At 39.9% G+C, this 22,297-nt stretch overlaps 1 protein-coding gene across 3 annotated transcripts in view; it reads left to right on the top strand.

The window, feature by feature from the left end:
* The window catches only part of COL15A1 (collagen type XV alpha 1 chain), a 152,621-nt gene that overhangs the window by 99,860 nt on the left and 30,464 nt on the right, over positions 1-22,297 (top strand). For 2 of the 3 annotated variants that reach the window (XM_063325715.1, XM_063325714.1), the window contains 11 exons: positions 2,299-2,361; positions 3,165-3,200; positions 3,294-3,377; positions 10,163-10,228; positions 12,093-12,128; positions 13,683-13,745; positions 15,780-15,857; positions 15,977-16,012; positions 19,842-19,895; positions 19,976-20,035; positions 22,062-22,130. In XM_063325715.1, the coding sequence (XP_063181785.1) occupies positions 2,299-2,361; positions 3,165-3,200; positions 3,294-3,377; positions 10,163-10,228; positions 12,093-12,128; positions 13,683-13,745; positions 15,780-15,857; positions 15,977-16,012; positions 19,842-19,895; positions 19,976-20,035; positions 22,062-22,130 (645 nt within the window). The remainder of the gene's footprint in view (positions 1-2,298; positions 2,362-3,164; positions 3,201-3,293; positions 3,378-10,162; positions 10,229-12,092; positions 12,129-13,682; positions 13,746-15,779; positions 15,858-15,976; positions 16,013-19,841; positions 19,896-19,975; positions 20,036-22,061; positions 22,131-22,297) is intronic. The other variant, XM_063325716.1, reaches the window with a different exon arrangement.

Raw genomic sequence — 22,297 nt, forward strand, 5'->3', positions numbered from 1 at the left:
CAAATTAAATTTTGTAAGGGAAATCAATAGGTTAAATTTTTCAGCATTTATAGTAGCAGGAAGTTGATCTGCAGGTACGAACGTGTCTGAAACGACAGCATTCTGTGGCAGAAATGCTGTTGGTCCAAGGTTATTTCCTCTGCCCAATTACCTTTGCCGCAGATAGATACATGTAATTTTCCACGAGCACTGAAGAGACTGAAGTCCCAAGCACATTTTTACTAGTCGTGTATGTGCCCAAATCCCAGTAGTTGCTTAGGTGCCTGAATCCTATTAGCGTTCCGAGACAACTTTTACCCTGCACTTGTCCAAAAAATGAAAATTGAGAGTGTTTCAGAAATTATACTTTATCTTAAATAAACTGAATGTTTATTCCTGAGCCACGTGCTTTGCTGATCACAGACAAACAATAGAAATAACAGTGAGAATATCCCTTCTTAATGAAGTGGACACCTTAAAATATTTTATGCTGGTGATTCTGTAGAAAGGAGTAAGAAGAGAGAGAATTTGGCATCCTACGAACCGTTAATTTGAATTTCTTCTATCACACCAGAAATGCAGCAGAGAAGACCATTTGACGTCGGATGCTTTGAAACTCTGTTGTTCTTTCAGACACTCCCGTAGAGTATTAGCTAATTCTCAGTAGTTTTATTGGGTCACATCTATCCACCCCAGTATCCCGTCTCCAGCAATGTCAAAAGCATATGCAGTTTGAGCAGATGCTTAGATGCAATTTGACCTTATAAAAGAGTAAATATTACATCATAGTTCTCCTAAGCGACCTCCTAGACTCCAACAATTTGTGGCTCGGACTTTCTCAGCTAGAAATGGTGTCTGAACCACAATTAGATCTCTAGTGAACTTTATATTTCCTCTGGAACTCATGCAAACTTCTACAATTTACAAGACAAGGTTGCTCTGTCAACTTAACTACACATCCCATCAACCTCTTCCATCTATTTTCATTTGAGGTGCATTATTTCTTCTATTAGAAGTGTGAGTCCTTCACTACTCTCTACTTTTAGAAGCTTCTACAGTATTCTTCACCCACCTCCTCATTTGTCTGTTTTCCATGCTAAAGAGTCACAGCTTACACCATCATGTCTCATATAGAAGTCATTCTGTAACTTCCATTATTCCCATTGGCCTTTTCTGAAGTTTTCTAGTTCCACTAAATCCTTTTCAAGATGGAAAATGTGAACAAACCAGTGCACAGAATTCAAGTTATGGGCACACAATAAGTATTTATACAGTGGCATAGAAATGTTCTGTGCTCTTGTTTTCCTGGCCCTTTTATAATAATTTCTTGTACTCAGTTTATCTTTATGACAGCTACTGAGCTGACCTTTTAATGTAATTCTCTATCTCTACTAGATTTTCATGGTACTATCCACTGCAAAAGCCAAAAAATATTTTCTTGAAGTAGAATAAAAAGTAAGAACCAAAATAGCCTTTCCTAAAAAAAAAAAAAAAAAAAAAAACAAACCCCAAAAACCCAACCCAAAGCCAAAACACTCCTCCACCAAAAAAAACAAAAAAACCAAATCAACCAACCAAACAAAAAAGAAGCAAAAACCCCCACCAACCAACCAAGCAAATGAACAAAAAAATAGCCCCACTACTAAAACAAAACAGGGCTAATTTGTCACTCAGATGAATCATCGGGCTGTTCTGTGTCATTTCCTTTGCTCTTTCATATGACACAGAGAAAAACAGATGCAAAAAATGTAGTTCACTGTTTATCTGGTGCTTTAAGAATTCAGTCTTCTTTTATCTGCTTTTTTTTCTGGGCAAACTGCATTATCATTACCGAGCGATGCTTCTGTTTTTCCCATAGAATAGAGTAACCGACCAGATTCTTAGCAGTAATAACCAGTCCTGCATTAAACTACAGCAGGGGCTATCAAACTTTTTATCCCACATACCAACTCCCATCTACATTAAATGCCTCTTCCTCTTCCTCCAGCCTGAGAGTCACTTAACTGAAGGGTGGAAATAACCCACTAAATGTATCTTGGGGGAAAGCAACAGAAGTCACCCTTTTGCTAAGTGGAGCTGGAAGCAGTGAGGAAGAATGATTGTCGCTGCACTAAAAACTCCTGCTCTGGAGAGGGAAATAATAGCAGGAGCGGAGAGAGCAGATGACTAACGAGATGACGCTGACTCCACCGAGCCCCCCACAAACCTACTCCCTAGTCCATTCAGAAGCATACTGTGGCCCTCCCAAGAGTGGTAGCCTACTGCTTGTAGGAAACCAAATACAATTTAGAGAAAGTAACAGTATGTTTGTTGTGGCAGGGAATGCCAGGTACAGACGGAAAACCAGGCTTTCCTGGCATTGCTGGACATCCTGGAGATGTGGTGAGTAGTACTATCATAATCTGTGACAACCTAACGCACGCTGGTTCCCAAATCTATGTTTTAAGGATCAGCAGGAGCCCTAACAGTACTTGCTAGCAGTGTGTAGGGAGCTGGGCCTTGGTTCGTCCTACTTACCCTGGAGCAGTCACCCCAGAGACCAAGCACAGGAGCAGTGTGTGCCATTGCCCTCCTCAGGCAGAAGTGACACAGGCATCTCCAGGGGCTAGTTCCGGTTCTTCAATGCTCCTTTTGCTTTTAATTATTCAGAAATTAGCTCTGTTTTTAATTAGAGAGAAGCTAAGCTAACAGGCTTGTAGGCAATTTTAATATATTTCTCATGCTTAAGAGTCACGAGAATTACAGAGCTCTTCAGCTGGAAAGTCCCACAGCTCATTTCGTGACAGACAAGCTGTCTGTGTCCCCAGTACAGTGAGTTGTACCGAGGGATTGACCAAGTTTAGAACTAATCTGCTGAAAAACGACTGTTTAGCTCACCTCTGTTATGCTGCCCCCACCCACTGGGCAATCCTGGACACAACTGAGGTGGTTAATGCTGACAAAGGAAGGAACAGCCAGTGCAGTGAAGGAAATGCTTGTTGAATTAACCCCCAACTAATGAAATGTTGTGTGCCCTTTTTCTTCTGGTCATCCGTGAACTCTGTCAAACGTGCTGGGGAGTACTTTTAAATATCAAATCCTCAGAGGGCCTGAGTTGAAACCAGCTGGCCCCATCTACGTGAAAAGCACATTTTCACAATTTTTCCATTTAAATCACTTATGCTCATTTTTTTAATCACATGCAGGGTCCAAAGGGGGAGAAGGGTGACCCAGGACCTCAGGTAAGATTGAGTGGTTTTCGTTCTTTCTGAGAAACCAATGTGAAATGTAGTACTTAGTAAACGTTTTTTTCACCTGTAATGCTTTTCAAATAGGGTGAACCGGGACAGGATGGGAACAGTATTGTGGGACCACCTGGACCACCAGGACCACCAGGACCAATCATAGCAATACCTGAGGTAAGTGTGTTTGACAAGCACTAAAATCTCTGTAACTTGTCTTACAGAGAAGAGGGCACAAGCAGTTAACAAACTGGCAATTCTGCTGTTGATGTTCAGGTCGTAAGCCTACTCCTCAAAACATAAAAAATTTCAGTACGTCTCTATATCAAATGGATTTGTAACAGAATAGAATAGAAGGAAAGTAGATGAAGAGCTTACAGACAAGAACTGCGGGTTCATATTGAGAGCTTCTCACAAACTCTCCAGGTGATTCTGCAGGAGTTGTGAATGTCAAATAAGAATCAACAGAGAAATACAAAACTGAGGATGTTTAGCAAAGTAAGGCACCTGAGACGTGGCGATATGTAGGAGAGGGATGCATTGTGTTTTCCTGACTGCTGTGGAAGCAGCAGCCAAAAGTACCAACCAGTAAAATGCTAGAAGCTCATAAAAAATGTCCAATATCCTTTAGCTGCATGTATATTTTTTTGAGTCAGTTTTGCTTTGTGTACATCAGCCTTTGCAAAAACAACACTAGCTAGCTGTAAGGAAGGCTAGAATTTAGGATGAATCCCTTTTCAAGCCAACAACAAAAATCCTTGTAGTGGGCTTGGTATGATGTTAAGAACTGGAGAAGCTGTGAGTGGCTGCAGGAAATTCTTCACCTCTGAGAGCTGAAGGTGCCTAAAACAGCCAGGCTTATGCATAGGAATGCATGTCACGGCAGTAAAAAGTGATTTCTGAATGCAAGAAGGGAAAAAGCCCAGATGAGAAATCTGTATTAGAGGGAGGTGAGCACCAACACTATCATACTGCTGGACTACACATAGCATTTTTTGTTGATTGAAACAACTAGGCTTTCACTTAGGCTTCTACCACTGATAGCAAATACGGCATAAATCGGCACCACATAATCGGTCCCAAAAGAGTTGGGTTGTTTTACTGAATTTGCTGGGTATCCACCCAGAATCTTAGGTTCCAAGACCCTAACATCTTGGATGAGCAGAATTATAGATTCACAGAAATATTGGTTGGAAGGGATGTCAGAAGATAACCTAGTTCAAAGTCCTGCTCAAATAGGGACTGTCACCAGCTCTAGACTTCACCATGTTTTTGTTGGTGTTTCTGGGAAATTCCTCAATAGCTGTGACAGAAATGCTGATGTAAAATCCATTTTCTTTCTCCCAGCCCTACCACGATGTCACTGTGGGGCCTTAACTCTTAACAGTGACTAAACAGGTCTGTTTGCAGTAATAATAAACCTGAATGTGTTGCTCCTTAGCTCCTTAATACTTGAAAAAACACTGTGAAAGCCTCAGAGGGAGGGCAGCTATGTATAAGAAATACAAAAATATTATTGAAGCTGAGCTGATAGCAATCTAATGGCACTAGTTTGCTGGAGGCTGCATGGTTCCCTACACGTTGTGATAGTCACAGCCCACACATCTATCTAATGTATAGCTATGTCTGAAGAAACCTGAATCCTCTGAATTCTCCAGAACTTCCGTATGAACTACCTACACCATGCATTACAGAAATTTGTAGAGCCTCGTAGAAGCTGTATTGTGCTAGTTGTATTACAAACCCATACAGATACCCGTTTCCTTCTCTAAATACCTTGGAGTTTAAGAAGTAAGCTCTCTCACAAAGTAGGGAGCATAATACATGTGGCTTTATGTACATTTGTAGCAAACATATTCTAGGGGATACAGCAAGAGCCATCTATTCTCATACGCTTCAAATCCTCTATATTGTTAATCAGATAATTTCTCTGAGGACTTCGTATGCTGAATTTTGAGTTAATTAAATGTGTGTGTGTGTAAGTATATGTCACTACATATGACATTGAGTTCTACCTACCTCAAAAATGTTTGTGTAAGAACAGGACCTTTGCTTACTACGCATTTGCTGAGACAGAAGATTAAATCATCCAGATACATTTTGTTTACTCAGTTTCTCATCTTCTGTAGTTAGCTTCAGATATGGAAAGAACTACTGCAAGTAGACCTATCAATTGCAGTTGGAGTTACAGAACTAAAATAAATACCAGTACCAGCTGTTGTAATGTGGATATTGGCTTGATGTGGGTAGAGTAACAGAGATCAATTACGTGATCTAAGTGAACCACAGGGCAGTTAGAGAGATCACTCCCTGGGTCAGTGTCTATTAGAGTTCACTCATTTAACCATTGCGTAGCCAAAGACAATAATACTTCTTGGGCTGTAGAAGTCCAATGGACTGATCTGTCAAAGTTGGAAGAAAGTTTTTTTATGAAGGGTTCTGTGGCTGCAACTAAACAGATCTTATGCTGCTTGATCAAAATAAAACAAATTAAAGAGCTGGCACAGTTTCAGTATTGTTGCAATATTATGATCTCATGTGGACAGCTGTGGCTCAGGGCCAGGCCTCACCAGTGTCTGGCCAATAACACATTGATCGAACTGCATTGAAAAGTGGACCTTGGCTTCCTCCTCCTTTGACCTGGTTCCTATGTGGACTGAGAGGGTTTGATTCCATCAGGAGCCATTTCTAACACTGTGGAAAGACATGGTAGGATAAAACTGAGGTCTGCAGTGGAACCTAGCCGCTTCCAGGCTTCCACTGTACCTGCTAACACTGTGGATCTCAGAGGCTTGCAGTCCTTTCTGCCTTCTCTGTTGCCTCCTGCCGTCTGTCAGGAAGTCTGCTCCGAAATGTCCTGTGAAAAAAAAACAGTGTCCCTCAGTTTGCTGCCATTTGATATTGCAAAATACTAAAATCAATATTTCTCATCCTTTATTGGGTATTTCACTCTTTTGGAGCATAATCTCTGATACTCAGTGCATTTTCAGGCATGGAATCATGATAACCAGTAAACCATATTAATTGCTGCTATGATTTTATCACTCCAATTTAGTTTGATACAGTACAAAAATAATTTTGAATAGAGAAATTTTATTGGATTTAAATTGAAAACTTTTAAACAATTATCCATTGCTGCCATTATTTAGCCGTAGTTTAGGTACAAGAACTGAATGAAAAGCTTGGAGAAAGGTTAATATTGGGGGTGTAAAGTGAATATCAAAAGATTTTGTGTTTCCTGTGTTCTTTATGTAATTCTAATAAGGGCATATTCATGCCATTTGGATATAGAATCATGGAATCATGGAATTTCAGAGTTGGAAGGGACCTTTAGAGATCACCTAGTCCAATTCCCCTGCTAAAGCAGGATTGCCTAGAGCACATTACTCAGGACTGCATTCAAGCGGGTCTTGAAAGTCTTCAGAGAAGGGGACTCCACAACCTCCCTGGGCAGCCTGTTCCAGTGCTCTGTCACCCTACCAGTAAAGAAGTTTTTTCTCATATTTGATCATAACTTCCTATGTTCCAGCTTGTGCCCGTTACCCCTCGTCCTGTTCCTGGGAACCAGTGAAAAGAGTCTGCCTCCAACCTCCTTAACCCACCCTTTAGATACTTGTATGCCATAATAAGGTCTCCCCTCAGCCTTCTCTTCTCCAGGCTAAAGAGTCCCAGCTCTCTCAGCCTTTCCTCATAAGGGAGATGCTCCAGTCCCTCAATCATCTTTGTTGCCCTATGCTGGACTCTCTCCAGTAGTTCCCTGTCTCTCTTGAACTGGGGAGCCCAGAACTGGACGCAGTATTCCAGTTGTGGCCTCACCAGTGCAGAGTAGAGGGGGAGAATGACCTCCCTTGACCTGCTGGCCACACTCTTCCCTATGCAGCCCAGGATTCCATTGGCCTTTTTGGCGACAAGGGCACATTGCTTGATACAAAGCTGAAGGTTTACATAGAACCCAACCCAATCACGTGAAAAACTACTGTTTCTTCCTCTTCATAACAATGTAGAAAATATTAAAAAACAAAGTCATCCTAACTTTATAGCCAGCACTTTCTGAATTGATGTGTTGAAAAGTTACAGTGGTGGATTGCTGACATTAAAGATGCTTGCACATCCAAAAAGGAAGATAAATAACTTTACAACCTGGAGCAGGTTGTGAAGAGTGCCATCTTTTTCTCTCACCTTCATCCTTGTACCCTCTATTTTCATATCTTGTTCAGCACTGTATACAGTTTTCTGACTTTGAACCACAATTTTCATTTGCAGCTAAATTCGACTTATAAAATACACGAAGTACCCAATCCCAAGCTCAGCAAAGACTTTGGGATTCTTTCCACTGACTTCAATACAGTTTGAATTGAAAAAATAAAATGAATGAATACTGAGTAATAAAGGAATGAATACTGAGTAATTCCACAATCAAAAGACAGGCTCCTGGATTTCTGCCACCAGCTGTAGACAAAGCAGAAGAATTGCAGCAGCAAGACTCTTTTATTACTGTTGCTAAAGTAACAGCCCATGTCCTGTTGCCTTTCTGGGCTGTATGGTGCTGGGAATACAGTGGAACCCATGACATTGTGCTACCCCTGGAGCAATGGAGCAGAGAGCTCGTGCTGGCTGGGCAATGGAGTGCTGCCTGCAGGACATAAACTGTCATTTTATTTGACAATTTTCCAGTGTTTTTTGCAGAACATGAGGACATGGAGCAGGCGGCAGCACCCAGTAAAAGTAACAGGCTTTAGCTGCATGAATCATGATGGCAAGATGACCTCAAAGTAGAGAAAGTTGACTGTACACTGCCATGCTCAGATTGCATGGGATGGGATAGGATAGGATAGGATATGTGATCTTTTTTTTGTCCTCCTTCACAGCGCAGATTAGAAAAATAGTATTCAGAGGCTCATAAAATAATTTGACGTGGCCTCTGGAGGCCATATGGTCAAACATCCTATTCTAAACAGGGGTAGCTTCAAACTTAGTTCCTGTATACTGTATTCATAACAAATGTTGCACAAGAGTGTGATCTGACAGCATTGATCTGCACATGGTTACAAGCAGAAGAGGCATTCAGATTTCACAGTACTTCAGTGACAACATGCTTATTCATGTGCTAAGTGAATCCCTGTCACCTGAAGGCATGCCCTGCCCTGGCCTTGTAAAATTCAGAAGATTTTTATTACACTGAATGGGAATATACTGCTGCACACAGCGCCTTATGTTGAAACGGGTGGCATGGCTTGCCTGCTAAAAAAGTGAACTAGTTCAAGACTTTAAGGAGATTCAGCACATATTTCTGAATCCAAAACAAGGCTAAACTGTCATAAAGGGACTGTTGGAGTGAAAGAAATGAAACAAATGACAAAAACTGAGTAAGGATCTCTTTTCACCTACAACATTTATGTGGAACAAGCACTTACAGATTGTCTGTAGTGTATGTATGGCCATACGGTATAGTATTGGGAACATCTATTTAAACCAGAAAGGTAACTATCTGAAACCAAAATGAAAGCCGAATCATAACATCAGGACAAGACTCTGATTGGGAGCAGCCAACATTGATTTATTAACAGCAGTTCATTCCTGATCAAAATGATTGCTTGTCTGTGGACAAGGGATGGACACTTCATGTTGTACACCCTGACTTTAGCAAGGCTTCTGGTGCAGTCTCCCAAAGTCTTGCTATTACCACATCGATGACCTATGAAGCGGATAAGTGTATGATAAAATAGGTGGAAAACTGGCTTAACTGATGGACTCAGAGGGCTGTGATTGGCATTCGTGAGGCTGCTTCTGGAGTACTGTGTCCGGCTTTGAGTTCCTCAGTACAAGAAAGACATTGACATAATGGAGCAAGCCCTGTGCAGGGCTGCCAAGATAGTCAGGGGGCTGGAGCACTGAGAGAACTGAGTCTGCTCAGCCTGGAAGAAAGATGGCTAAGGAGACAGTATATTGCTGTCTACTACTTTGATTAACTACTTAATCAAAGGATAAAGAGAAGATGGAGGCACCCTCTTCTTGGAGGTGTATGTCAATATTGTAAGATGTAACAGACACAAGTTGGAATATGGGAATTCCAATTAGTAACAAGCAAAAACTTTTCACACGGACAATATTCAAATATTGTCCAGTTCCTGTTACCCAGAACAATTGTGGCATTTCCATCCTCAGTGGTGTTCAAGACTTAACTGGACAAGTCCCTGAGAGACCTGATCCAATTAGATCTGCATTCAGGAGGCGTTGGACCAGATTATGTCCAAAGGTCACTGCCCACCTTCATTATTCTGATTCTATGATCAAATTATGCAGAAATACCTGACCTAATGCTGACCTCAGTAATTCCAGGGTAGGAACCGCCGTAGCAACATTGGTATTATACTGCTCTGTTCTTGAGACTCAGGGCTGATTAGCTGAGGTGCTGCTCCACATCCAAGCGACTATTCTGTTTTGGAGATCCAAGCTAGTTTCATTGGTTGCAGACACAGCAGCATGATCAGAGCTGACTTAGGAATCATTGCATGGCACTGAATGGTGTAATGCAGACATGTCCAGAATATAATTATAACTTCAACTCTACAACAGGGTGAGTGTGGTCAGACAGATTTACCATCTTAGAATGCCAGTGACATATTGGAGTATAAAACCTTCATTTTGATCTTTATCTTACTGAGGAGAAATGACTTCAGGCATTATAGTTTTGAAATTATAAAATGAGGGTCAGTTAATTAAAATTTTGAAAGCATTCTGAGATCATTACTTAAGAAGTGTAAAACAAATTCTAGGTTTTGTTATTCCAGATGTATAATAAAAATTAGAAGAAGAGAGCATTTTCTGTGGCCTTATTTGTGTTTTTCTCCCAATAGTTATGAAGGGGTGCTTTAACTGTCTATACATTTCTGAAAATGTATGTAAGCCTTAGATAATCAATTTGGTATTTGAAATAACCTGTTCCTTAATCACTTTTTTAGCTACTACTCAACGATACAGATGGAATTTTTAACTTTACTGGAATTAAAGGACTGCTTGGGCCTCCAGTGAGTATATGCTGCGTTATTAAATCTTCAGGTTTGCTCTGTCTTCAGTATCTCCTTTTAAGTATCAGCTAGAGCTGAGTTTCCTGTGCTTTAGAATTGTGTTCCTGCAAACTTCATCACTAAGCTCTGTGGAAGTACTTCAGGGCAGAACTGAATTCTGTGCGAATGAATTGCTTTTACACATTTGTATGGAAGAAATAAGCTGACTTATCTCTGAACCTGAACTACGTGCTCAGAATAACAGAAATGTGGAACTGGTGCAAAAATAGGGGCCAAGATTTACATCGCATTTCTTCCATTTTTTTTTTATTCTTGTTTTTCAAGTCATAAAATGTTGGGTACAGTAGTTTGCTCGGTTCTGCTTGAGACTGCAACTAGGAATATTAGGATTCTGCATAAGAGTTCAGTCTCACAGCAATTATAGCTGTGGATGAAAAGCTGGAAATTTCATGAGAACAACAGATGTGAAATTTCAGGTTCTGTTTTGCAGCTAGGAGTATAACTGCAAAATAGTTCAGTCAAATATTTGAAATTCTGAATGCTTTCTTGGTAATATTTCAAATTCCTTGCACTGGATCCAAAGAGAAATCTACCTTTTCGAGGCTGTGGAGGCCAACTTGCCTAAAAGTCTACAATATATTGCACTTTGCAAAATTATAATCCCCCCAAATGAAGCATTTTACTTCATAGCTAGTTTCATTTGTGGAGGGTTGTTTGTGTATTTTATTTTATCTGTTTTCTTGTTTGTGAGTACATTTCTCTCCCTCACATCCAATACCCAATGAAACAAGGCAGACCAGAATGTCTGTACCTGATAGCAGAATTTCACTCTACATCACCATCATTTGAAAAATAAATAATGAAAAAAAAAGTATCTTATTAATACAACTGTCCCTAAACAAATTTTTACTACATCTGTCAGTGAACTGTGAAGAAGGGCATTAGCTCCAATAACAGATGTTAACCTTTATGTGTTAGCCTAAGGTGCCTCTTTTCCTCTTGTCACATGGTAGGATGACATCCTATTATCGTGGCTGTGTCTAGCTGTGCTTGTGCTAAAACAGCTTTCATAGAAGAGTGTTGTGGTGTGCTTCCTAAAGACGTGATTGTCCTAATCCCTGGACACAATAGGATGCCAGGATAGGATGGGCCCTCTCTTGCTGGTAGGTTGCTGCAGGTAGTTGCCATTCAAGCCTTAGGTGACAGGTTCTCAAAACAACACGGACGAGTGGGCTCATGACCCCAGCAGAAATGCTTTGGTTTGTAATAATCGTTACAGTCCCAACAGAAAGAAGTAGGTCCTGTAGCTCAAAGCACAGTTGTAATGGAGAAGGTCTTTGAACCTCAGTCTCAGAGCTCACCCTAGGCTGGAAAGACGTGCAGTCAAGTGGCTCAGGTAATACACACCCAGGTGATCTGAGCTAGAACTAAAGTGTCTCTCTCCAGGTATGACAGTGGAGCAATCTTAAATATGCCCAGTACAAACCCAAATCCATGTTTCTATCCACAGACAAACAGGAGCAAAATGGCAAAGGTGGAAGGGCTCTGTGCCGGAATCTGGAAAACATTCGAAGGAGGCTGAATTATGGTTGCATGCCTTTCATATGTAGAAAATGTCACTTTTCTTCAGCCTTTCTTCGATGTCTGTACCTTTAGAATTGGAAAGTAAATTCTAATGTCCCAGGAAAAGTTAGAAGCATAGGGTGTTGTGGAATGTGCACAACTTCACCACTGCCTGAATGAAGTCTTAATCCGGTTTCAGACCAGTTAATATTTGCAGATTACACAATAAATGGAAAATGCATACTCTGTTTTGCAAGTCTGTAATGTGTTTTTAAGGGGGTGGGTTTTTTGCATTTTGCAGGGGCCAGATGGCAAGCCAGGTCTACCAGGATTTCCTGTAAGTATTATGTTCCTTGGATTTAAGTAAGTATTTTTCAATATAGTTTAGTATTTGAAAAATTATAGCCTACGGAATTTATACAAAGGCTAATAAATTTTCATACGGGAGACTGTAGGTCTCCCATGATTCTTTATGGAATCAGTAGCTATGGTAGAAATTAAGTATGTGTGATATGGACATCTCACATTTCTGCTTATCTCAGAATCAGTTCTGTAGTTTAAATCTAAATGTAATTGGTTGTGTAATTGTAATTGTAAATGTAATTGATTTTGATGAAAAATTACTACTTCAGAAAAAGACCTACGCCATTTAAGAGAAACAAATGGAACAAGTGGACTTTTAAAAGTTTATTTTCCTATGTAAACGTAATTGTATTATTCTTTAGGCTTTTTTTGTCACCACTACGGAGTACAGTAAAGCCCTATGAGGTGTACCCTTTTTATTGTATCTTTTAGAAAACATTTATTATTTTTTATAATAACATACCAGTGCCACCATGGAAATGTTGCACGGCCATAATATCAAAAGGCACCTTATACTATGTTACCTACCTATTGTGTTCAGGCTGCCACACCGTATAAACATTATCTGGCTTGTGACTTTATATAGTAATGTTTATACTATTATATTTGTATTCTATATAATGTGATAGAATTATTTTCCCTTGTTATGATTGTTTTACAGTTCAAATGTGTACATGTGGTCTCAGGATCCTTTATCTATTGCCTGAGAATAACTAAGGAGAAAACTGGGAAAGTTGACAAATGATGGCGACAAAATGCTGGCAAATTACCCAAAATTCTACAGAAGTTTTTTTACTAAGTCCTGAGTATCATGGATTGCATAGGAAGCCAAAGGAAGGGGGGAAAAATCTTTAAAAATACTTTTCATTTGAAAAAGAGCTGATTGATAGCATTTAGAAAGTGATACAATAAATTCTTAGTCTCTGTCATTTACAGAATTTCTACAGACATGAAAATACCATTCTTGTTCTTACATCAGGTCTTTTCTTTATCTCTTCGCTAATGTAAAAAAGTCATGTAAACTTGAATTTGCTTCTTGGTGGGTAAAAAAAAATATTTCTGAATGCACTTATAATGGAAGATTGTAAAACAAAATGTGATCTGAACAGAATGTTTTCACCACAGAACAGACACAGAAAATATATAATTTTCAAATATATAAGCTCTATTTCAGGTAAAAATATTTTTTCTTTCGACTAGAGAACGGAGTAGGGAGGAAGTAGAGAATTTTAGGCTGAATTTCTACTCTTCTTAATATTTGCATATTTCCCTTTGTGACTCTGTGTATCATCTACATTGTGATAAACATCAGAGGGTTTTGGTTTTCTTCTTTTTACAGATTCTCCCTATATGATATTTGGTTTAGGGATTACTTTGATTCAGAGAGCAATTTAGTCTTGTTCTTAGATTGCAAGCAAGTGATCCAAGTTCAAGTTTTCCAGTTATTTAAAATTACATTTAGTAAAATGGCCTAGCTCCATATTCTCAGCAGATCTCACCATGGATTTATGGACTTGTTTTTGCTTAGGGCCCTCGGGGGCCGAAGGGTGATACTGGTTTGCCTGGATTACAAGGACGCAAAGGACAACAGGTAAGAGAAAATGCATACGAAAAAGTACATGCCGCAAAATTTGTTAGATAAAAATTAGTTAGTGACATCAAAAGTTTAAAGATTCCAATTTTACTACGGATTGGGATGTTAATAAGTTTATGTGAAAAATTTACAAAATGGAAATTGAATAAGTACTAAACAAAAGAACTCGATACAATACTACTGAGATCTAATATTCCTGCTCCAGTGTTGAATTTCTGCAGTGCAGTATGCCCTTACCAGAACAAGTTTACATAATCATTAAACATGAGGTGACCTCCTCTTGCAAGCCTATTGTGTGTGCTGACACCCTGGGATCCTAATTGAAAGGCCAAACAAAAAAAGATTAATCTTTTCCTCCTCCTTTGGCACAGAGGGCTTTGCCTACAGAATGAAGACTGCAGTTTTCCATTCCCAAAGAAAGACTTGGGGAGGTCTCTCCTTAGGATCTTTCCTCTCATTTCTGCACAACAGGGTTTATTTTGTGCCACAGCGGAGAGGCGACTTGGGACTGACTATGCTATTTTGTAAATATTGCAGCTGTTGTTCTGTTTTTCTACCCCTTCTTTACCACCTGCAGGAAGCAGGGGAGAGGGACATCTAAGTTATTACAATCTTGGGGATAACAAAAAGAAAAAACAAAACCACTTTCTGCTTATTCTTTGTAAGTAGCTGACCTCTCTTTCTCACAAGTAATAGGAAGGCTTGGAAACGGTTAATTATGGCTTGAAATGGGATTGTAGATGAACAGCATCTTCATTGCTTATAAGGAAACAACTCAGGCCACAAATACCAGTCCCCCTTTGTCATAAGGATTCCTGCTTTCTATCACAGAGCATAAAATTATCAAGCTCAACCTTCAAACCAGTTGGGTGGCTTTTGGTTTGGGTTATGGGTTTGGGTTTTTTTTGTTGGAGGGGGGGTGGTTTGGCTTCTGCTGTCCACACTGGAAGGAACTGAAAACTTTAATGCCATTATATTTTGTACCCACTGATGACATAGTGGTATTTCTGAGGCATGAACACCAGGTTATGCTCAAGAGTAATGAAGTTGGGAACCACAATGAAGCTGAGCAGACACGTAGGAGTATTTTGCTCTAAGGATCATGAGATGCTTCTGTGGCAACCTCAGGTCCATAAAATCACAGAAGATAAAGTCAGTGAAGCCAAGCCTCTTGGGAGACTCCAAAGTATCCTCAGGGAGACTCCAAAGACTCCAAAGATTTAAGAACCTGCAGGAGGAACTGAGTTATAGCACTTCCTGCTCAGTGGAGGTGCTATAACCCGGACTGTCATTTTAGTCAGCGATGCAACTGTTAGTTTCAGGCCAGATTTCTTCCATTAGAGATCTTGGGAAATCTGTTGTACTAAGCTGCCTGAGCTAGGAGGAGGAAAGTTACAGCTGAAATATCCACAGTGGGAACCATGTGCTGGCACTGGGGAATGATAATTCATGATTGTGGTGCCATTATTCAATAAAATTACCCCTTGAGGAAGTGGAATGCAGAGGGTCATAATTTGAATGCTGGGAATTGGCCTTTGTTAAAGATAACAAGGCTGCATCATGCATATAAAGAGAATGATTCATGCTTTCCTGATAGTAAAATCAGAACACTTGGTGTTCTATCAAGATTTTACATTTCCAGCAGAATTTCCTGACCACTATCTAAGATGATGGTACACAAGAAGACACCAATAGCCTGACAGCCTTTGGCAGAGATCTTTTGTGAACTCATCATGTTTCACACAGTTACTCTACTGAGAACAATTAAAAGTCATTTAAAAAAAATAAATCCTTATTCATCTCTGGGAGATTTATGGAAGCAGAATATTTTAGTGTACTTTATTATGTTTTAAGAAAGATCAGCCCTTTTCTCCCCCAGAATCAAGATTCACCCTACTCATATTGATATCGCTTTATGTTTGATATCTCAGCATGACTAACCTGTCATGCTTCAAACAGCAGTAATGCTGCTTTGACTTCTGATGCACTGACAGCATTGTAAACACTATAAAATAACTTTGATAATTGCAGGGTGAAAAGGGAGAACCAGGAGCTATCATTGCTGCCAATGGATCTTTAACTGAATTATTAGGAAGAAAAGGGGAGAAGGTGAGCTAATACTGTGTTGTGTTCCTCCAGCACGTTTGGTGGTCTTGTTACCGGCCATCTCTGCTAGATACTGCAGGAGTTCTCCTTGTCATTGCTCTATGTGTGTCTGTCCTCAACAGGGTGAAGCTGGAGTGGTGGGACCGATGGGACCAATGGTAAGACATTTTCAAAGAGGAGTGGATTCTTTTTTTTATTTTGCTTTGGTTTTACAGATAATAATAAATGCAAAGGTATGCACAGAAAAATATAAGTGCCAATGATCACAAGTTCCAGCAAGGGAAATTCCAATTAGGTATAAAGAGAAAAATTCACAGTAAAAGTGGTTAAACACAGAAATACGGACTCAGAGAGATGGTGGATTGTGGAACAAGGTACTGAGTGGCATGACCTAACTTGGAAGTTTGTCTTGCTTTGAGCAAGGGGTTGGACTAGATGATCTCTAAAGGTCCTTTCCATTCTAAATTATTCTCTATTTACATGATTTACATTAAATCAACTGACTATATCAGGCTCGGTGCCAATAATTTGCAACTGCCTTGGATTCTGAGGAGGCTGCAAATCATGCAGCAGAATCAGATCAGGTACCAAAAACAGGCTTTAGAGGCCTTCTTTCAGGTACTTGGCCTGATAGTTTTGACTGGACACAGAATGTTGTATGAAAGCACAATAAATTAGTTATACAATAAGAACAGTTGCCCAGGCTCAGTAGTGTTAGAGCAGGAATTAATTTCTTCTAGTCTAGTATTACAAAGATCAAGGATACCGAGTGTTTCTTTGCTTCTGCTTTTGATGTAGCCCGGTCTCTGTTGTGCCTAAGTGAATATTAGTAGCTGTTGTAATTTCTGTGCACCAAGGTGTAGAGGAGATTTTGCCATCAGTTTCTGTGGTCTTTAAAAAGGGCTAACTGGGTGTACTGAGTAATTGCTTTGTTAATTACTGTGTATCAGAATACCTCGTGAGGGGGCTATCCTACCTTACCAGAAGGGGAGTTCCTTTTCTCTTCCTTGTATGACTGCAAGATTAGTCTATCCTTTCACCTCAACATAGAATCATAGAATAATTTAGAATGGAAAACTTCAGAGACCATCTAGTCCACACCACTGCCGAAAGCAGGTCTGTTTAGCTCAGACGCTTGCCCAGTCGAATATTCACCATCTCTTAGGACAGAGATTCCACAGCCTCTCCAGATAGCACATTCCAGTATTTGACAACCTTTGGGATAAAAAAAGTTTTTCCCTATATTTGTTTGGAATTTCTCCTGTTCTAGCTTGTGTTCATTGCCTCTCATCCTATTGCTGTGCATCCTTCAGGACACGTCCTTTTTCTATTAGCCCCAAATTCTGTGTTTATATCTCCTTTTCAACTGCCACGAGACCCTTCATACAGTTCAGTGTGCAGACAAGGCCATTCAGAGGAAGCTCTTGCCAGCACTGGTGCGAATGATTACGCTGCAGGAGAACTGGGCACACAGAACCCGTCTCAAGACTTTGCTTAGTTCCTCTTCTTAGTGCAGAACTCTAGTTTTATCATCATTGCTAACGGGGATGATTCATTTTGGTGTTATCCCATAGGAAAAAAACCCATTGTAGTCAGTGCAGCAAAAATACACAGACTTAAGAGTGCTGGGCCAGAGCCTTTGTGGCATAATTTATCATCATTGTGATGATTCTGTTCCTCTTTGCACAAAGTAAGACTCTGGCACAAGCACGGCTTTGAGGTAGATGGGGGACTCTCACCATTCCTCTGTGTTAGGGCTCAATGAACTCATATGCAAGTGAAGTTCTTTCATTTCTAGCTGTGACTGCTGGCTTCTGTCTCAGGGAGTCACTAACATCTGTCAGGAGTGGGCTGGCACTTTTGAGCTGGCACTTCGACAGAGGAAACACCGAAGGTGGCTGCAACGTGTTCAGCTCTTACATTGTTGATGTTTCTTTAAAGTCCTTGTTAAAGCATCAGATCCAGACACATCTCTTTTTATTTAAACTAATAAAAAAGACTGTTTCTAATCATCTTCGTTGTTCAGTAAAGCTCAGATTTGCAAATTCTTTAAAGGCTCAAATATCGGAAAGTGAAATGGAAAAATATCCTGCAACATTTTGTATTTCTTTTTTTTCCATTATTGGATATGGTACCGCAGAAGGGTGACTTGAATAATTTCGATAGCTTGGGAACACAATATTGAAGTTCACATCTGCCAGAGTCCACCGGCAATCTATTGCCTGCTTTAGACACAGGCATTAGCTTTGAATTTTTGAATTTTTTAAAATTCTGATTACAATGGTGATGTTATGAATCAATCTGTTCACATGTTAACCATTTCTGAATTTCATCTCTAACCCAGTCTTCAGTTTTGTGTATGATAAAAATTAAAACAGTTAATCTATGAATTCCAGCTTGATGCTAAAATAAATCATATCATTATCATCAGATGATTTTTCCATGAACGTACATCACTTTTCAATGAAATGATATTACATAAAGGCAAGGACAAACACTTGCCAGTTAAAAAATATCTATCAATATGGCAATAGCTTAATTCGTAATATGGATCGGTAAGAGACTGGTATTTGAATCCAGGTGATATTCCCATGTCAATATTCTGCTGATCAGCAGTATGCAAATCATCCAAGTATAAATATCAGGCTATTTCTTGCAACCTTTCTAGCTCTTCACTTGCCTGTGCTCCCTCTACGCCTTGTGCTCCCTCTACGCCTTGAAATGAGAGATAACATGGCAACAGAACTGAACTGTAAATCAGGAGACTCAGTTCTGCCACTGGTTTGCTTCCTTCTTAGTCTCTGCTTTCCTTAATAATCAAGAGCAAGTGAGAGGCACGATGGGGATTTCCTCTTGCCTTTTGGTTGTTCGCTAGTTACCCTTTGAAGTAGCAGTCACAATGCCAACAAAAGTTTTTTACCATTAAGGTGATGTGCTGAAATTGTAGTAAGCAGAGCAATAGCCAATGTCTTTCTTCCATCAGCGTAGGTCTGTGTTTACCATCATATTGCAGGTAGCAACAGAAAGTCTGTTACAGTAATCACACTGACAGCGCTGTGATTTCTCAGGCTGAAACATGTCAATTGTCACCTATAAGTAGTATCCGCATGCGATCTGTAGACAGAGATTATTTAACCAATAACGCAAGAAGGGGTATTTCTTAACATTTCACCAGACTGAAAAAAAGGAAATGAAACCAGAAAGGTTGATACATATGTAAAGAGATTGTCTAGACCCTTGTGGTTATGTTGAGTTTCAGGAAGCTGACAGCAGATGAAAGTTTGTGGTATCCTCAGATTTACTGCTTTTAGTTGATCACGTGTGGGCTGCTGAGAAGTTGCAAGCTTGCAAATGCCCAATCGTAGACCACATGGAGCACTTTTCTCATGCAGCCTGCTTGCCCTTCCTTTTTGCTGTCACTTGTATCACTTCGTGAGGCCTGATGGGTCTGTCACTCTTGTATAAAGAAAGGTCTGTTCTGTTTCAACTATCAGCCCCATAAATCCACACACCCCGGGCTGGCAAGAGGCATGTAGATGTCTGGCATTATATGAGTTCTCAGGCTGATCCACAAACTTCATAGTGCCCAATTCAAAAATAATTAGAAAAACAAAGCAAACGAAAAGTAGACGCACAGAGCATAACTGCCTTTTTTCTTTTTTCTGCTGATTGGTACATTTAAGTTTCCTGTGATACATGGTGACTCAGTTTTGAATTGCACACCCTACAAATGACTGAGAATTCAGACTTCATTTCAGGTAACCAGTCTTTTCCAAGCCAGAGTTGACTGTTATATGCAGGCCTCAGCTTCTGAGATCACTCAGCAGAGCAAGTAGAGAAGACATTCTGTGCATTCTCGGCAGACAATTGCAGACTTATTTTTAATGCAAATATGAAACTATGCCTCTTATTCTTAATAATAAAACGTATATCAGAGATACGTGCAATATATTCTCCATAATCACTTTTTTTTTTTTTTTTGTCCAGGGACCAATAGGACCTACTGGACCTAAAGGAGAACTTGGTTTCCCAGGACGTCCAGTATGTATTATGCTCTCAAGTGGAATAAAGATAGAGAAGCTTGCTTCTGACACATCCTACACTGTTTCTATTCGTTTCAGGGCCGCCCAGGACTGAATGGAGTGAGAGGTGTGAAAGGTGATAGAGGCGAAGCATTTAATGTAAGTTCTAATGTATTGCAATTAGTTGGAAAAAAATCCTGTTAAAATATTAAGTCAAGTCTGATTTATATGGATTCCTTTAAAATGATGACAGGACTGAAAACCTGAAACGATCTAGAAATAATTATATGTTTCTGCTACTTTTCCTATCTGGTAACAATCATTGAAAAGTCAACTTCTGGGTCCATTCGGACAGTCCTTGCAGATTTAGGTAGTTGTATCAGCTCCCAGGTGTAACAGTCATATGTGTGATTCACTGTTAGCATAGCTGGTTCAAATAGCAAATGATCTGGGATTGCCAATTCTTGCTATATTCCAAAGACTTCGTGATTCAGGCTGTCGGTGTGACCCCTCACGATGTGAAGGTACTCCCATAGGCTCTTAGCTATCTCACACAGGTACAAACAGCACTACCACAGTGAAGTGGCATCTAGTCTACTAACAAGGAGATACTGGCTAATACCTACTTCCTGCTTTAGTTGCCACGTACATGTATCCAGAATAATGACCACTGCATAGATGATACCATATCCATGCCCGCCTACGAGCTGTAATTATGGAGTGACAAGTGATGAACCAAGGTCCTGTTGCTGCAAGTCTTCTTATGAAAAGACTTCATACAAGCAGTCTCATGGCAAACGTGAAGACTGGACTACGTAACACTAAACACTGCTGAGCATAAGCGATAAGTTTCACAATAGCAGAGTAAATCGTGGTGGTGTTCGGATGTCACGGGGCAACCTGTGCTAGAAAAATTGGTACCCATACCACAACATCAGCTAATAATATTTCATCTGCATCAGAGATATGATGAAAAAAAAGGACAAGGTTGTTTTACTGTGTTAGCATAGAAATCATAAGGTCAGGATCAGCTAGGCATCAGAAGAAGTGATCAATATCACTGTATTTCAGTAGAGCACGTTTTGTAAATAAATTCTGTTGTATGAGTCCGCTGGTTCTACTTTGTTAAAAGTAAAAAAAAATATTGCACACAGGCTACAAAACACAAGTATGTTGTCTATCTGGACAATAAATGTATGTGAGATGATGATATTGATTTATCCGACTAACAGGGAGACTGAGAATTGGTATGTATCTAAGTAGCCTCACAGAAAGAAAAGATCAGTTACTAAAGGTTTCTTATGCCTCCTGAGAAAGGTTTAAATAGAAATTTAGTTGCTGGAAGGTGAAACCAGACAAATTAGACAAATTCTAGTTGGAAGAAAATGAGAGAAAAGATGACTAGCCACCAGCAGAAAATATTAAAGTAGATTTTTCCATTCTTCCATATCTTCAAACAGTGTCTATGTTCATTTTCTGGGTTGTCTTCTTTAACCAAACAAAAACTATTAAAGCAAGTATAACTAGATGAAGTTCAGCAGGCTGGGAGATCAAAGCAAACAAAACAGGCTACGTGTTCTAATAGTCCTTCCTGGAGTGCTCAGGGAAGATAAAATCTAATGGATCTCTATAGTTATCGATGAAATGACATGTGCCACCTCACAGAAGCTTGCATTGATGTGGAGTGAAAGATGGTCATGGCCTGGTGCCAGGTTTTTAAATGACACACTAAAGAGTTGGCATATATTTTTTGTAAAGGGCAGGCACACCTCCAGTCTAAGAGGGTTCCTTGAAGGTGCTGATTAGCGTGTAGTTATCTGACTGGCACTTGAAAATAATGAATCTCAGCAGTCTCAAGAATCCCAGACCAGTCTCAGGTACCTAATTTTCTTTGGATGAGAGATCTATTGCCTTTAATTTAGTTTCAATTTTTAGTGCTTTGGGATTTGGGGTTTTTTTTCCCCTGGAAACATTTTGTTCTCCACAGAGTGCTTTACATTAAATATTAAAATTCGCCTGACAGATTGGTCCGTGTAAGCAAATGCTCAGCCTCCCCTCAAGCCATTTAACACAGACATTGTTGGTTAAATGGTGCCCTCTGAGTCCCTTGGCCTTCTTTCTGTAGGCTCATTTGTATTGCATATGAAAAGATCTAATATCTTCCTTCTTTCACTTTCTCTTACAGGGTCTTCCTGGCTTGCCTGGACCCCCAGGGCCTCCCGGACCTCCAGGACGTATAGTTTATATCAAAGGAGTAAGTACAACTGGGGATCAGTTGCTGGTCTACCTCTGTAGCAGAAATGTGCTGCTCTAGAAACAGGTTGCAAAGAAAACCATCAAAACTTGTTTCAGGCAGCACAGTTTAAAGTAGGCGACCTCGCTTGTGCACATAGGAGAAAATCTCTTAACCAGAACCACTGT

The sequence above is a fragment of the Chroicocephalus ridibundus genome, chromosome 2 (assembly GCF_963924245.1).
Source record: "Chroicocephalus ridibundus chromosome 2, bChrRid1.1, whole genome shotgun sequence".
Lineage (NCBI taxonomy): Eukaryota > Metazoa > Chordata > Aves > Charadriiformes > Laridae > Chroicocephalus > Chroicocephalus ridibundus.